The 16689-nt window shown below is 44.8% G+C and overlaps 1 protein-coding gene across 2 annotated transcripts in view; it reads right to left on the minus strand.

The window, feature by feature from the left end:
- Positions 1-2558: 2558 nt before the first annotated feature.
- Positions 2559-16689, minus strand: part of LOC122551428 (INO80 complex subunit D-like) — an 81242-nt gene continuing 67111 nt past the window's right edge. For both annotated transcript variants that reach the window (XM_043693321.2, XM_043693320.2), the window contains exons 7-10: positions 13473-13606; positions 9995-10206; positions 6449-6606; positions 2559-4744 (exon numbers count right to left, since the gene is read on the minus strand). In XM_043693321.2, coding sequence (XP_043549256.1) covers positions 3546-4744; positions 6449-6606; positions 9995-10206; positions 13473-13606 — 1703 coding nt within the window. In that variant the 3' untranslated portion in view covers positions 2559-3545. The remainder of the gene's footprint in view (positions 4745-6448; positions 6607-9994; positions 10207-13472; positions 13607-16689) is intronic.

Genomic DNA, 16689 nt, shown 5'->3' on the forward strand with positions numbered 1-16689 from the left:
CCTCTCATCACCAAATGCACAGAGACTAACACAGCACAGTTTCACATTAGGAAGGAGCATCCAGTCCTGAAACAAAGTGAACACACCATCAACGAGAACAGTAAGAAGTGAAATGCAGCATCTTCCCCTCCCGTATTTAAAACATGATTCTCTCCTTCACACTGTCCATTTCATAGAAGTCGAAAGGGACTCCGTCCTACAGCCAGAAGTTATATAGAGCAACTGGGCTACCTGGTCAGAGCTCCTTACCCATACACTAAATGCCAGAGATCTACTGCTGCCCTTGCTTCAATGCAAATCCGACAGTGCACTATTCAAAGAGATATCACTCTGTTGTGGTTCTGTTCGCCGAGCTGGGAATTTGTATTGCAGACTTTTCGTCCCCTGTCTAGGTGACATCCTCAGTGCTTGGGAGCCTCCTGTGAAGCACTTCTGTGATCTTTCCTCCGGCATTTGTAGTGGTTTGAATCTGCCGCTTCCGGTTGTCAGTTTCAGCTGTCCGCTGCAGTGGTCGGTATATTGGGTCCAGGTCGATGTGCTTATTGATTGAATCTGTGGATGAGTGCCATGCCTCTAGGAATTCCCTGGCTATTCTCTGTTTGGCCAAACCTGGACCCAATATACCGACCACTGCAGCGGACAGCTGGAACTGACAACCGGAAGCGGCAGATTCAAACCACTACAAATGCCGGAGGAAAGATCACAGAAGTGCTTCACAGGAGGGTCCCAAGCACCGAGGATGTCACCTAGACAGGGGACGAAACGTCTGCAACACAAATTCCCAGCTTGGCGAACAGAACCACAACAACGAGCACCCGAGCTACAAATCTTCTCCCAAACTTTGAAGATATCACTATTTAAATCAACACATAATATTGAAGCACTTCATTATGGTCATCAATCAAGCAAACCATCAATATATTAAGTAGATTGTATATTCCATGATGAAGGAATATCAGTCCTACCAAGCTATGGGTATTCATATAAAAATGGGAGAATGGGAATGCATGATACGTGTTCTCTTTCAAAAAGGATGCAGCATGTACAAGACACTGCAATTGGCCTTCCACAAAACATGTCTACAAAACAAGAACCTGTCCCACACTTGATATGAAGCAAGCTCACTTGGGAGTCCTACGCAATATTTTTTTGAGATACATCGGAGGGTGGTTCTCCATTGGTGACGGCGGCTGTTGCTCATCACACACTGGGGTCCCAAGAAATTGACAAAGTTTCATAGTATCTGCTGGCCCATCTGACAATTTTTGCCTTACGTTATTGTGAGAAAGCACAGGAGAGCAGAAAAGTTCCAAGGACATAGTGCTTTGGAATTGGACCAAGTGTGTATGGTAGGAACTCAAATTCCCAGCAGTACTGTCATCACAAAAGAGAGTTTGCAGAGATTCTCAGATGTAAATAGATAAATTTTGTGCATTATATACATTATGTATGTGTCTCTGAGGCAGGATATGAAATTACAATGTTAAAATTGGGGCAACCTCATTGAAGCATATCATTTAAAAACTCTACAGGTGGCACAAAAGTACACACCGTAGAATACATTTTATACACATTCAGACCTTTTCTGTCATAAATAAAGTTTACTCTCTAAAAATCGAACATATTTGGCATTTTAAGACACAGGGTGCACTGCAGTAAACACCACTGTGGTGCAATATAAAGGCAGTGTGCCTGTTGGTGTTGCAGGTCTTGGGGTAATATAATAAACAGTTATTGGAAGCCAGGGAGGAGCAGTCTCAGGCTGTATATGAACCAACCACCAAAGTGTCAGCTGTCAAAAGTGCCACACCAGTTTGAGGGGGGGAACCATTGGGACTCCCCATGCTTAAGGCGGTTTGATGCAGATTAGGATCACGAGATTCCTACTTCACAAAGGTTCAGAGTGTACCTGTCACAGAGTCAGAAGAAAGATTAGGCCTCCCTTCCCTAACAGCCCTAAAATGGTTCAGAGCATCTCTCAACACCAGAAATAAGGGGAGGCCGTCCTTTTCCCTCCACGCCCAAATGAAAATGAAACAAAAGATTCAGCAACCAACCTGTAAAACAAGTGACTGTTTACATTTAAGACAGGTGCTAAGCTTGTGACTTTGCTAAATTGGGTCTCATGGAAACTGGTTCAAGCTTGAAGAATATTGGATTTGAAGGTGTTAATAATCAGGTTCTGCTCACTCAACAAACACATCTCTGCTGGTGCTGTGGGCTAGAATAGCAGCCCAGGGATTGAAGGGGAGGGTGAGTTTGGGAAGAGAAGGCAGAGAAAGGGTAAGAAAAATAAAGTTGTGATGCTTGGATAGTGGACAGGATAACGTCCAAGCATCACTTTGAACCTAGAAGCCTGTGTAATTGTTCCATCTTTAAAAAAGTGCCCTGAACTGGCCTCTCAGGCTGAAGTGATTCCCATGTTAGTAGTTCACACATAGAAGACTTTAGAATAAATTTCAGGATTGTATTTTAGCAAATTTTGTAATTAGTTCTGCCACCTCGCTCAAGAATCTCTCAGCAACTTTGGGGGATGTATGTGCAGAGATCGTGGGATCTAATCCAGAATCTATATATATATATATGTGTGTGTGTGTGTGTGTGTGTGTGTGTGTGCGCGCACACGCACGTGTATACATGTGTTTTTTTTTTAAATATGAAAAGCCTCAATGAGCCAAACATCTACCTTTGAGTCTGATATTTAACAGTGCGCCATTAATGGTTTTATAGATAAGTAATGTTGTCATAAAATGTACTAATGTATTTACATAAAAAATATACTCAAACTGAATGTATTACGCTCTTTTAGCCCTGAAAAGGAAGGGGGAAGAGTGTCACCAATTCCCCTTTTCAAAAAAGCACACAAGGCCCTGGCATCATTGAAAGGAAGTCACCTGAACTCTTCTCGGCTGCTTGGCAAAGTACCTGGATGAGCAACGACATTGTCTGTAAAGGGTTGGCAGAGTCCACTCGCAATATTTCCCCCCCAAGGTTTCATCTTCAATTCAGTTGGAAAAGTTGACCGTGACAGAGATGCCAGCGAAGGAGAGGTATTTGTAAATGTTGGGGGGGTGAGGGGGGAAAATGCGTGTGTATGTATGCATGCGGGGGGAGCAGGGAGTGAGGAATACAGACTGGAAAAAGCCCGCTAAATCCAAGTTGCTGGGTTTACTGTGTGACCTGGATCTGTTGGTTGAAAGAAATTTCAGGACAATTGTTATAAAAGACAGATTGTAATGTTTGAAGATGCGAGGTGAATGAGTAGGCTGGGGATCAAGGAGGTTTCAAGTCAATGAGTGAAATGACCTAATAACAGTAAGGAACAAAAATTAGTAAGGGTAGAGGTAACACTGACATCTCTGCCCAGCCACATGTTAACTTTCATCTCTCAGCCAGCTTCCTGAACGGATTGTACCCGTTAGGCAGGTAGAGAAAAGAAACTGGACGATAGCCCTAAAACTCTCAAGACACTGCAGAAGAAAGGTGTGGCTGTTGCTCACAAGCTGAAGAACAGGCGCCTCGTCGTAAAGCAATCCCGAGGAGACTCACTGCGGAGCGCTAAACGGAACTGTGACATTGTTCGTGATTGCGGCAGCAGCCGCAGTTACTGAGAAGCCCGTCGGGGGCGCTATTGAGCTGTGGGTCGGCTGAACGTCCTTGGGGATGCCACTGTGGGAGGTGAGCTGCGGGCCAAAGGCGGCGCTGAACTGAGGGAGCTGCTGCTTGGCGGGGCTGGAGGCTGGCAAATCAGGGGGCGAGGAAGGTCCCACTGTGGTGACGACGCCACTGCCATCGCTGAAGCCGGCCTGCGTCAGGCCCGGCAGCAGGACGGCGCTACCCGGTGTGGCGCTGGAGAAGGCCGTATGTGTGGAGGGTGAATGAGGCGTGGATAGAGGAGTGGAGAGGGAGGTGGAGAGCAAATGGCCCTCAGCCCCAGAGGAAATCAGGCCGCTGAAGGTGGCGGGGTCACTCAGGCTGATGGTACCCCACTGGGGCCGGGGGCTGACTAGCTGGGCTGGCAGGACATGGGCAGGAAGCAGCGTCACATCTGGGGGGTACGGGGCAGGGGCGACTGTGGTGGTGGCAGGGATGTTGAGGCTATCCCCAGGGTAGGGCAGGGGCCGGGGTGGAGGGGTGGCATTGTCACTGTAGGGTGATGGCACGTGCTCACTGCTGTATGGAGACGAGCGAGAGTGCTCGCTGCCGTAGTGAGGCCGGGGTGAGATCAGCTCGTCGGCTTTGCCCAGCAGGTGGCCCCTGGGCGAACTATGGCTGGCATCACCCCGGAGGCTGGAGAAGTGTGACTGGTGGCCTCGCTCGGTCAGCCCCCCACTCTGGTTGACCAAAGTGGCAGATGAGAGGCCCACATCGGAAGGGGAAGGGTAGGTGCCCTGGGCCTGACTCCCTAGGGAGCCAGCCGGACTGGACAGTGCAGACGGGTGATGGAGGAGGTTCTCATCCAGCTCCAGGCTGGAGAAGTTCTCCGTGGAGATGCGGCCGTTGAGGAGGTCTCCCAGTTCATTGTTGACCGCTCTGCTGAGGGCTGGCATTCCTGCTGCGGCTGCGGCAGCAAACACGCCCATCCCTCTGCCCGTAAGCTCCTGGTCACCGTCTCCGTCTGTGTGCGCCAGTTCACCAATGGAGCTCAGGCATTCCAACGAGGCAGCATACGAGGTCACCGCCTCCAGCGCCCGCTCCAGCTCCTCTGCTTCCTCTGTAGTTGGCAGCAGTTCACCATTCTTACCTAAAGGACGGCAGCAAAAGCAAAAAAAGGCGTCACTTCACTGCACAAATAGCACAGAACAATGGGAAGAGATTTCCTTTGCAAGTTTGACATGATGTCAGAGGTTACTGGCTGATAGATTCTCCCTTGTAATTCACTGAAATGATTCCCTGTTCCCTCTCCTAAATTAACCACGTAGTCCTGCATACCTCTCACATCCCACCTAAATGTTACACAGAGTCAGTCCGTACTCACGATCATGTCACAACCTAGTGTGACAGTGACAGACCTTCACCTTTCATAGCACCTTAGGGTTGAACAGTGACCAATGTGCACCCATCACATTACCCCAGTGTTATAACTACAATACATGTAAACTTGAGACATACAAATTGCTGTTCCTCTATTGCTATCAAATAAATCATCCTGCTCACTCATCCCATGGTCACTAATGCATGAGTGCTCTGACTGGAACAACGATGAATTCTACTTATTCAAATCCTTTTATAGCTTTGCTTTTCCTTTCTCAAAGGCTTACCCCCACCTGTACTTGCGCACAGCCCTCTGGGGAGAAAGTGAGGTCTGCAGATGCTGGAGATCAGAGCTGGAAATGTGTTGCTGGAAAAGCGCAGCAGGTCAGGCAGCATCCAGGGAACAGGAGAATCGACGTTTCGGGCATAAGCCTGAAGAAGGGCTTATACCCGAAACGTCGATTCTCCTGTTCCCTGGATGTTGCCTGACCTGCTGCGCTTTTCCAGCAACACATTTCCAACACAGCCCTCTGGAACTTCCTGAAACCTCTATCCTCCTACATGTTGGAGTGAGGGATCACCCACTGAAGGCAGAAATGAGAAGGAATTTCTTCTCTTATTGAGTTGCGAATCAGGAAATCTTTACTGCAGAGGGCTGTTGAGGCTGGGTTATTAAGTTTATTCAAGGCTGAGAAAAGACAGATTTTTAAACAGCAAGGGAATCGAAAGGTGGACAAAAAGGCAGGGAAGTGGAGTGGAAGCTTATCAGATTAGATGTGATCTCAGAGGGCTGAGCAGGCTCGATGGACCGAATGGCCAACTTTCTGCTCCTGTTGCTTAGGCTGTGGAGCTTGTCCTAAAACCATAACTGCATCACTCATTCATACTGTCACAGAGAGCCAAGGAATGGGTTTACCATCACTTTTTTTGTAAGCTTTAAAGGGACCTCCCTTTTACACTGACATAAACATGGAACCACCTCATCTGCAACCACTCAGGATCAAAACAAGTTCAGCTGAAATGGGAACAAGGTAACCCTCATGAGAATGAAAAGAAAACTGTACAGCAGAGGACATGACTGTTCAGCCTATTACAAAGAGTCACCCACTTAGTCTCACGCCCCTGCTCTTAGTCCCTAGATCTGCCCACAGTAAAATATTAATTCTGAAAGTATTTAACTATTCTAAGTCTATTTACTACGGAGATGAGGCCCAGGCCTACATTTAGAGCTTGTTTATGCTGTATAAATGGTCATTTTAAACCATGTGCCATACATCTCATATTTCAGAGAAGTTCATAGTTGAAAAGCAATAGAGATGTGGTGGGAAAAACCAAATGAAAAAAAAAAATCAGAGCAGTGTAAGAGGGTCCCAATTTGGGAAGTGGGGTCAGAGTGGTCGCAAAGTGATTGGTTTAGAAAAGCATCAACCTGGGAAATAATTTTATAAAGAGAGAACTCTGGTGAGAAGGTCACCTTCAAAGAGGTCGAAGTCCTGCAGATCATCAGGCAATCGTTGAAGAACCTCTGCCAACTCTTCCTGATTCAGTTCCAGGTCATTTGGCATATCGGTGATCTCATTGGTGATGTCGTCAGGAATTTCATCAGCACTGAGTTCTGGAGTCGAGGAGTTCCTGCATTTGGAAACGGAAGGGGTTAGGGGTCAGTTTAAATGTAGCGCCTTCTGCTGGCACGAGCAAACTTTGTGCGACAGATGCTCTAACTCACAAGGAGTTAAGAGAAAAAAAAATTAGATTTGAAAATCTCAGTTTAGAACTAACTGCTTCACACCCTTGAGTGTGTCTAGGAAGTCATGCTGTAGGCTTCAGTGAATCAAGAAAAACAACCACCTATGCTTATGCAGGCCCTTGAATGTAACAAAATATCCTAAAATATGAGCACCAAACCACTGAGGAGATATTAGTCAGAGGTACGTTTCAAGGAGGAAAGAGGGGGAGAGGAAGGAAAATCCAATGCTAAAGCGTGGAGAGAGACAGTTGAAGGCACAGCCACCAATGTTGGAGCAATTAAAGTTGGGAATGAAGAATTCGCTAAGTGCAGATATCAGCAAGGATTGTAGGGTTGGAGAAGATTACAGTGATGAGGGTTCTGACCATGGAAGGATTTGAAAATATTGAGAAGAATTTTAAAAACTAGACAGCTTGAACAAGAATCAATGCATGCCAGCAAGCACAGGTTTGACAGGTGGATGGCACTTGCTTACTGCAAATTAGTACACAAGGAGCAAAGCTTTGGATGGCCTCAAGTTTATCAAGGGCACCATGTGGGAGACCAGCCAGGATTGCAATGGAAGAGTCAGAGAGAGGTAACAGCCATGGGTAATTATTTCAGCAATCTCTCATACACGCACATATCCCTGCACTTGACCCATATTCTTCTAATTCTGGATTAGTGGCACTGGAAGAGCATTGCAGTTCAGGCAGCATCCAAGGAGCAGCGAAATCGACGTTTCGGGCAAAAGCCCTTTTTACCATATTCTTCTAAATCTTTTCTATTCATTTATCTCTCCAAATGTCTCTTAAACGCTGTAGCTGTACCTGTGCCACTTCCTCTGGCAGTTCAGTCCATCTACACACCACCCTCTGTATGAAAAACATTCTCTCAGGTTCCTTTTAAATTTTTCTCCTTTCACCTTAAAAATATGCTCTTTAGTTTTGAACTCTCCCACCGCAGGGAAAAGACCTTTGCTATTCTCCTTTTCTGGGCACCTCATGATTTTATAAACCGCTACAAGGTCACTCCTCAATCTCCTATGCTCCAGTGAAACAAGTCCCTATTGATAGTGAATCTCTGGCTCTGATAACCAACAGAAGAATGAGACGAGAGCAGTCCCAACCAGCTGGGGGTGACAGTGGAGAGATACAGGAGGAGAATCACTGGGTGATAAGGGTAGGGGGGGGAAAGTGACTTGAATGCCACACCGTCAGTCACTCCAGCCCACCATCAGCAGCCACACTTTAAGTCAGCTAGGGCCAAAGCTCTGGAATTCTCCTTTTATCTTTCTGCCTCTTGCTCCTATTTCAAGATGCCCAAGGACACCTAGCTCTTTGACCTTAACCACTATCCCAAGTGGCTCAGAGTCAACATGAGTCAGAGTACACTCCTCAAAAGCACTTGAAAAGAACTTCATGGGAGCATCATTAGAACATCGATATATAATTGAATACCTGTCTTTCAACAAGCCATTGAAAAAACCTCAACTCTATGCCTTCAAAGAACCTTTTGCAGCCATTGGGTAATTCTAAACTATTATTCTTCCTAATGGTCCACGTGAAAAAAGGCCTTCAACCACAATGCATCTGACCAATTTCTCATACCTTACCCATGTGATCATAATTAGTAAGCTTGGTTGTGAAGATATCCCTTATAAACAGCCAGTAGATTCCTATTAGGTCTGAACCTCAAAAGCCACTTGAGGTGCCCAGCATGTCAGCTGGCTCAGAAAATGGACCTGAGCCTAGCTTGAATTTATGTTCCGCTACATCTTCAGAATGGCTGTCCACCTCCTGGAGCATCAGGGACGCTGAATATTTTTGGCTATTAGTGATAATTTGGTGGGTGCCGCTCTCAGCCGAGTCAGCACATTGAGTGTATATGCTCCATCTGACCAACTGAAAGGAAGGCATGTGTTATGTTGGACTGTTCACATGCAGTAAACTCCCACAACAGCAAGGTGATAACAATCAGATAAACAATTCCAGTGTTGTTTGATAGATAAATACTGACCAAGACACACGAGTGAGAACTCCTTTTATCTTCCTAAAAGAGAGCTTGAAAATTGAATCAGATGAGACAGATGGCATCCGACAGTGCTGCACTGCCTCGATATCTTATTGAATTAGGTGTTAAAGTCTCTGGCATGGGGCATATACTCTCAACCTGCTGACTCAGAGGTGAGAGCAGCACCCACCAAATTATCATTAATAGCCAAAAATATTCACCATCCCTAATGCGCCAGGAGATGGACAGCCATTCTGAAGATGTAGCAAAATATAAATGCAAGCTAGGCTCAGGTCCAGTTTCTGAGCTAGCTCTTATGCTGGGCAGCTCAAGTAGCTTTGAGGTTCAGTCCTAATAGGAATCTATAGATTGCTTGTAAGTGGTATCTTCACAACTAATGAGCTTGCTAAGTATGAGCACATGGGTAAGATAGGAGGTAAACTAACACCCATCAAATCATCTCTCCAAGTCCTTGCATTGTCAGTCAGAGCAGGCCGAAAATTAATAACATGACAGGGAAACAATTTCGTATTAGTTTTCTGAAGAAAGTGCAGGTGGTGAGATACAATAGAATTCCTCCTATAACTCAAACTAGGGCAACTTTGTCGACGTCAACCAGGTCTTAATCTCTGGTAGAGTTTCTTTCTTTCACCTTCAGAATTATCTACCTCAATATGCTGAGATAATCCTTTCATCCCTACTTTCAAATCTGTTTATTTGTAAACACCTCAAAACCTGATGGACAGATTCCAATGATATTTGATGCACAGATAGGGCACACTAAACTAAGTACTGATTAGATTTTTGGTGAAGATGTAAATCGAGATCTTGGAATTTTTTTAAAAAAGAAACCACAAACATTGAGAGATGAGGTAAAGTGTAGTCACTGCAGTTGTTTAAGTGTCATCTCTGTTTGGTTTACAATTTTTAGAAAGAGATATGTCTCAACTCTTATGGTCCGATTGGTCACAGCTGTCAAAATCGGATCAGTTTTCGAAGCAGATTGTTCGAACTTTAGCAGCTGGTAGCTTCCAAAATTCAAGATCTCAAGATTTTGTTTTCCAGCTCTGTAGTTACGCAGCATCAATGAGACAGAAAAAAACCCCTCAGTAACACCGAGTTAAGAGCTTGGATCTTGTATATACCGAGTGCCCTCTTCACTTGTCTTTTAATGTTACTGCTCCCAAAAGGAACCTGAGGAAAAAGCTATGAACCACCATCTCTTTCTCTCTCTCCCAGACACACTATGAGGAGGCAGCTTACTTTAATATTTGTACTTACCGTACATGGGAGGCTGAGACTGACACTCCCAGACTAGCAGGCATAGAAAGATTGCCTTGGGGCACTGCTGGAGGAATGGGTTTCTGAGGCCGCCGTGGGCCTCTCCGTCGCTTCTTCTTGTGTTTTTTGGTAAGTGCTGGAGGCTTAGTTTTCTTCCTGGGTTTCCGCTGTTGCTGGACTTTCCGATTGTTGTCCCCTCGCAAGAAATTATCCTGAGACAAAACAAAGCTGTGAAGCAAGGTCGGACACAAGAATGGCACAAGAATGGCACAAAAAGCACTGACAAAACACTGAAATGGTCGTGACCCACACGAATAAGTCATACCTGGAGGGGTGGAGGAAGAGGTTTAAGGAGGAACAGGAGAGCTCAAGACCAAGGCAGAAACTGTTATAACAATAAACTCTGATAGAGCACATGCTTCCATAAAAGGTCATGACAATGATAGGGAACTGCCCGGGTGGAGGTGCATTTGGTTCAGCCCACAGTCACTGGACTATAAAATGAGCAATGCTCGCAGAATGGACGGGCATCATGTCAGGTTTTTCTGCTTTGTACACAAGTGTCTGTGATGAAGATGAGTTAGTAGTACCTTTTTGTAACCCAATGAGGGAAAAAAACACATTTGCAAACTGTGTGGGTCTGCGTCATCAAACTTAACGTTCCAGATTTTGTTTGGGTGGGGGCTGCATGTGCAGGTTGGAATTTGGGAAGAATCTTGGGCAACAGAACTCACTACTGTTCAAATACAGAAAGTGGGTCTCCAATCATCTTACACGAGCTTGGCTTCGCATTGATCAAAGTTGGCACTTTACACCAAAATCCTTTATAATTGTGCCGATATAAGCTCTTGTTAAATGCTCCTGTGTCAAGCCAAAACAAAATAGTAAAAAGGTCATTTTGATATTGATGGGATCATAATGTTCAATTTGAAGGGTCTCTCTTAAAACAATACAGAACCAGACAGGGCGGCACGGTGGCTCAGAGATTAGCACTGCTGCCACACAGCACCAGGATCCCGAGTTCAATTCCAGCCTCAGGTGACTGTGTGTGGAGTTTGCACATTCTCCACGTGTCTGCGTGGGTTTCCTCTGGGTGCTCGGGTTTCCTCCCACAGTCCAAAGATGCGCAGGTTAAGTGAATTGGCCATGCTAAATTGCCCGTAGTGTTAGGTGCATTAATCAGGGATAAATGTAGGGGAATGGATCTGTGGGTTGCTCTTCAGAGGGCTTGTTGGGCTGAAGGGCTTGTTTCCACACTGGAGGAATTCTAATCAATCTAATGTACTATGAAAACATTAGTGACAGCTAAGGTCTCAATGGTGCCACCAACTGGCAACACGTAGCACTACAAGCAGAAATTATTCACGACCATCCAAATCCAAAGTACGCAAACCACATGATAATGAGATAAAGCTTTTAATACACCTACGTGACTAAGATGTGAATTCAGCCTAGACTAATGAGAAGTCTGGCTTCACTAAGATCTATAAAAGCTCTTGACAAAATAGGTTTGCACAGGCTAACATCACATCCTTAAAATAAAGCATCAGGTCTCATGGCACAGTGATACTAAAGAGAGATCTGCTACTGGATCCTGCATCCAGTTTGTGACAACTCATTGCCGAACAACATTGGTAACTTTCTGCACTTAATATTACCCCAGAACAGCTACAGATGTTTTCAGGTAAATGTCTGCATCGTTTTGTTTATAGAGCAATTCAAAACTATTCCCAGCACCCTGCCCGTTGCTCGGAGTCCCGGCCTCATTGTCTCTTCCTGCTCCTTCCTTAAAATATTCAAGAATATTTGCCTCCAACTTTCTGTGACAAAACAGCTCGAAGTCCAAACGTTTTGTGGGCAACTTTCTCCTATCAAGCATCTCAGAGTTTCTGCAAAGTTGCTATGAATGACTTTAAGAGGAAACTTCTCTTTACAGCATTTTTCCAAGACCTCAGAATTACTAAGTGTTTCAGAGCAAATTAAATATAGGTACAGTGTCCGAGCTGCTAACTTCAGGATGGAGTCCTTGCCAGATTTCAGATCTTGCCAGTTTTTGGCGCAGACAATTCCAGCCAGGTTGGATCTGGTGGGATCAAGGGCCACGCTGACCACAATGAAGAATGATAAGTAAAGCCACCAATGGGCACATGCCATTGCAGCACCTAGTCAAGCAAGCAGCTAAATTATATTATTCATTTAGAGTCATACAGTTAGAGATGCCCAACATGGAAACAGACCCTAGGGTCCATTTCATCCACGCCAACCAGATATTCTAAATTAATCTAGTCCTATTTGCCAGCATTTTGCCCATTCACTTACCCATCCAGACGCCTTTTAAATACTGTAATTGTACCAGCCTCCTCCATCACTTCCTCTGGCAGCTCATTCTATACATGCATCACCCTCTGTGTGAAAAAGTTGTCCCTTAGGTCCCTTTTAAATCTTTCCCCCTCACTTTAACCCTATGCCCTCTAATTTTGGACTACACCCATCCCAGGGAAAAGACCTAGTCTATTTACCCTACTCAGGTCGCTCATGATTTTATAAACCTCAATAAGATTAGTGATTTTTGGTTACCCTTCAGCCTCCGAAGCTGCAGGGAAAATAGCCCCAGCCAATTCAGCCTGTCCCCATAGCTCAAAACCTCCAACCCTGACAATATCCTTGTAAATATTTTGTGAACCCTTTCAAGTTTCACAACTTTAATAATTTAATACGTATAAAAATTCAGCCATGGCAGCTTTAAAAATTGTAGCTTTTGGATAGCTATATTTGACACACTGAATCTGTACTTATTACTATTAAATAATAGTCACTGTTGCCTGATACAGCTTTTATCTACTTACAGTATTGGAGCCTTTTATCGCTTTAAAAATCTCCCCTTTGTCTTCTCTACTGATGCACTTTCCTTGAAAAGTATGGTGCTGAAAAAGCACAGCCAGTGTTGGAAAAGCATCCGAGGAGTAGGACAGTCGACGTTTCCAGTGTAAGGTCATCAGGAATTCTACAGTCCTCACTTTCCCCTCCCTGATGCACTCTCCTGCTGTCTCAAATGTGAAGCTTCCTGTGGTAACTCATAAGTGCCGATCTCAAGCACAAGCCTGGATGTGGACCCGCTTTCTAAGACAATCACCACCCGAACTTGGAAATATTTTGCGATTTCTACACTGTCACTGGGACAAAATCCTGGTTTTCCCTCTCTAATGGAACTAGGGGTGTATATATACCAGATGGACTCCAGTAGCTCAAAGAACACAGCTCACTACCAGTTTGTCAAGAGTAACTAGGAATGGGCAATAAATGCTGACCCAGTGACAGCAGTGTCTGTGACTGAATTTAAATAACAAAATTATTGCCAGCAGGTGTAAGTACTAGAGGTTTTTTAGCTGTCTTGCACCAATGCTAATGACCAGAAGTCCACCACCATTTTTCTTTTTTATAACACACACACATATCATGCAGTTTTCCAGTTATTTACCATTTTCTTTGCATGTTCTTCACAAAGTGGCGTCTGGTGCGTGATATCAAACACTGGTACGGAGCACTGCTGCCCATCTGCGAACTTGGCTGTGCAGCTCGAGAATAGCTGTTGGGAGCGACTCAACAGGATATCTGAATCACTCAAGGTCAAGGAAACAAATCAGCCTCAGGCTGAAATACAGTGAACTTTGCTTCAATATGGCAAAGCAACTCTTTTCATGCAAAGACTACTCAATATCAGATTCACACGATAAACAAGCTTTCAGAAAGGTCATCTAAACAGAAATCAGTCCTAAATGGTGTCATTTAATTAAATGGCAACACTGTGAAGTGATCACCTTGGGGTTGACAGCCTTTGAACAATTACTTTCTGGATTTTCCATGTGGCGACTCCAAAACACACTGCAGAGGTGGCTACACATGATCAAGGTGTTCTCTGGTTAGGAAAGCATAACTCCAAGTAAAGAGCAGGGAAGATGATCCAGAAAGAATATTATGAACCTATTCCACTGCAATACAAGGTGCAGAGCAATGGCTACATCACAAACTTACATCATGATAGATCTGAACACTAACTGTTCAGGAAAAAAAATGACCTGGACATCCTTGCCCTCAAACTGCAAAATTAATTTGCAGGTGTAGTAAACATCTCAGAAAGCAAAAGCAACAATAACTTTGTGACAAAGGGATTCAAATTTAAAAATTAATCAGTCTAATTTCAATTATATTAACCCTAAAAACCACAAGATGAGAATGATTAACCTTAAGATTCTAATAACTAGCTGGGTGTGCTCTGCTTATCCAAGGAGGGAAATACTTGCTGTGAAGACAGAACCAATTTTGCAATGACAGCATTGTTCTATTAGAAGAGATGGAGTAGATGAGCTTACATTCCCTGGAAATTTAGCAAAATGAGAGGCCAAGAAGCTTGGCCAAGCAGGAGGCAGGACAGCTTGTGCACTATGGCGAAAACAAAAGGGCGAGAGTATCTTGGATACAGAGAGTGGAACACTGGGCACTGATTTCAGAATTCAGCACATGCCAAAAGCACACAACTGAAGCCAAAATAAAATGGTGATACATACAAACAACAAAAAACTGGCCCAAAGAAACAAAAGACATTAAAACAAAATAACAGTAAGTGAAGCAATGTAAAATGAAAACTACCTGCACATGCCCCAAAATGGCATACAATAATCCAGATGCAATCTCAGCAATGCCTGTACAATTGTAGCAAGACTGCCCTACATTCATACTTCACTCCCTTGCAAGGATTACTCTCCATTCACATTGCTAATTACTTGCTATACTCATAAACTAGCTTGTTGTGATCCATGTGCAAAGGCACCCCGATCACCTTGTGATGTAGCATTCTGCAGGCTTCCTCCATTTAAATAACGTTCTGCTTTCATATTCTTCCTGCTCAAAAAATGAACCTTACATTTTCCCGACACTGGCCAAATTTTGGTCCATTCACTAAACCGATCCGCATCCCTTTGCCATCTCTTCATCTCCCCCTTGTGGCTTGCTTCTGTAACTATTTTTGCATCATAAGCAAACTTGGCAAAAAAACTTTTGGTGCCTTCCTCCAAGCCCTCAATATATCATGCAAATAACTGAGGTTCCAGCACTCCTCTCCATGGCAATCTATTGGTTACACTGCCAAGTTTTAAATTACCCATTTATGCTAACCCAGTTTCCTATTAGTTACCCAATTCTCCAATTAAAAACCAAAAGAGCTGCCATTGTTTTAAATAGAAACAAAAACAGAAGTTGCTGGAAAAGCTCAAAAGGTCTGGTAGTATCTGTGAAAATAAATCAGAGTTAACGTTTTAGGTCCGCTGACCTTTCCTCAGAACTGATGGTAGCTCGGAAAATGCCAGTTGAGATGCAGAAGATATGGGGGGGGGAAACAGGGGATAAGGAGTAAATGACAGGTGGGCATAGAGCCCAAAGAGAAAGAAGAACAGTTGGACAGACAAAGGAGTCAGTAACAATCTGGCTGGGAGAGTGAACAGATGTTAATGGAGACGTTAGTGGCTAACAAAAGGTAGTCGTAATGACAAACCATGCGATAACAAGGCCTGATGTGTGTAGTCGGGGGCTATGACGTGGGGGAGTTCAGACCCTAAAATTATCGAACTCTAAACAGAGATTGGAAAGCTGCAGGGTCCCCAAGCTGAAAATGAGGTGTTGTTCTTCCAGCTTGCACTGAACTTTGCTGGAGCACTGCAGCAAGCCTGAGACAGAGATGTTGGTCAGGGAACAGGGTGGTGTGTTGAAGTTTGAGTGTGTAGTGCTGGGAAAGCACAGCAGGTCAGGCAGCTTCTGAGGAGCTGGAGAACTGACATTTCGGGCATAAGCCCTTCATAAGGAGTGCTCAAAATGTCGATTCCAGCACCCATAGTCCTCACTTTCTCCTGGTGTATTGAAATAGCAAGCAACTGGAAGTTGAAGTTCTTGTTTGCAGGCAGAGTGTAAATGTTCTGTGAAGCAGTCGCCCAGTGGACTCTTTGTTTCCTCAATGTACAGGGGACCACACCGTGAGCAGCAAATGCAGTAGACTAGTTTGTGAGGAGTGCTGCTCTACCTGGAACCTACCTTTAGGCCCTTGGATACTGAGTAGGGAGGAGGTAAATGGGCACCTTTGGTGGTTGCAGGATAAGGTGCCACAGGTCTGTGTAAGGGGAAAGGTGGGCGTGAAGGATGTACCAGGGTATCCCGGAGAGAACACTCCTGGCTGAAGTTGGGGAGGGGAATGTGTCTGGTGGTGGCATGTCGCTGGAGGTAGCGGAAATGGCAGCTGCTGATCTACTGGATGTGGATGCTGGTGGGATGGTAGGTAAGGACAAGGGGAACCCTATCGTTGTGGCAGGAGGGAAGAGAAGGGTTGAGGACGGAATTGCAGGAGATGGGTCAGAACTGGCTGAGGGTCCTGCCAACAACTGTGTTAAGGAATCATCAGTTGAGAAAGAAGGTGGACATTTAGGAAGGTCTCTTTATGAAGATGGCCTCATCGGGACATATGCGAAAGAGACGGAGGAACTGGGAGAACGGAATGGAGTCTTTACAGGAAACAGGGTGCGAGGATGTATAGTCCAGGTAACTGCGAAAGTCAGTGCATTTACAGTTCATATTATTGGCCAGTCGATTCCCAGAAATGGAAACAGATGTCAAGAAAGGGAAGGGAGGAGTCAGAGATAGACCAGCTGAAA

Source organism: Chiloscyllium plagiosum, unplaced genomic scaffold (assembly GCF_037043375.1).
Source record: "Chiloscyllium plagiosum isolate Xiang-an unplaced genomic scaffold, Cpla_swu_hap1 HiC_scaffold_7, whole genome shotgun sequence".
NCBI classification, from domain to species: Eukaryota; Metazoa; Chordata; class Chondrichthyes; order Orectolobiformes; family Hemiscylliidae; genus Chiloscyllium; species Chiloscyllium plagiosum.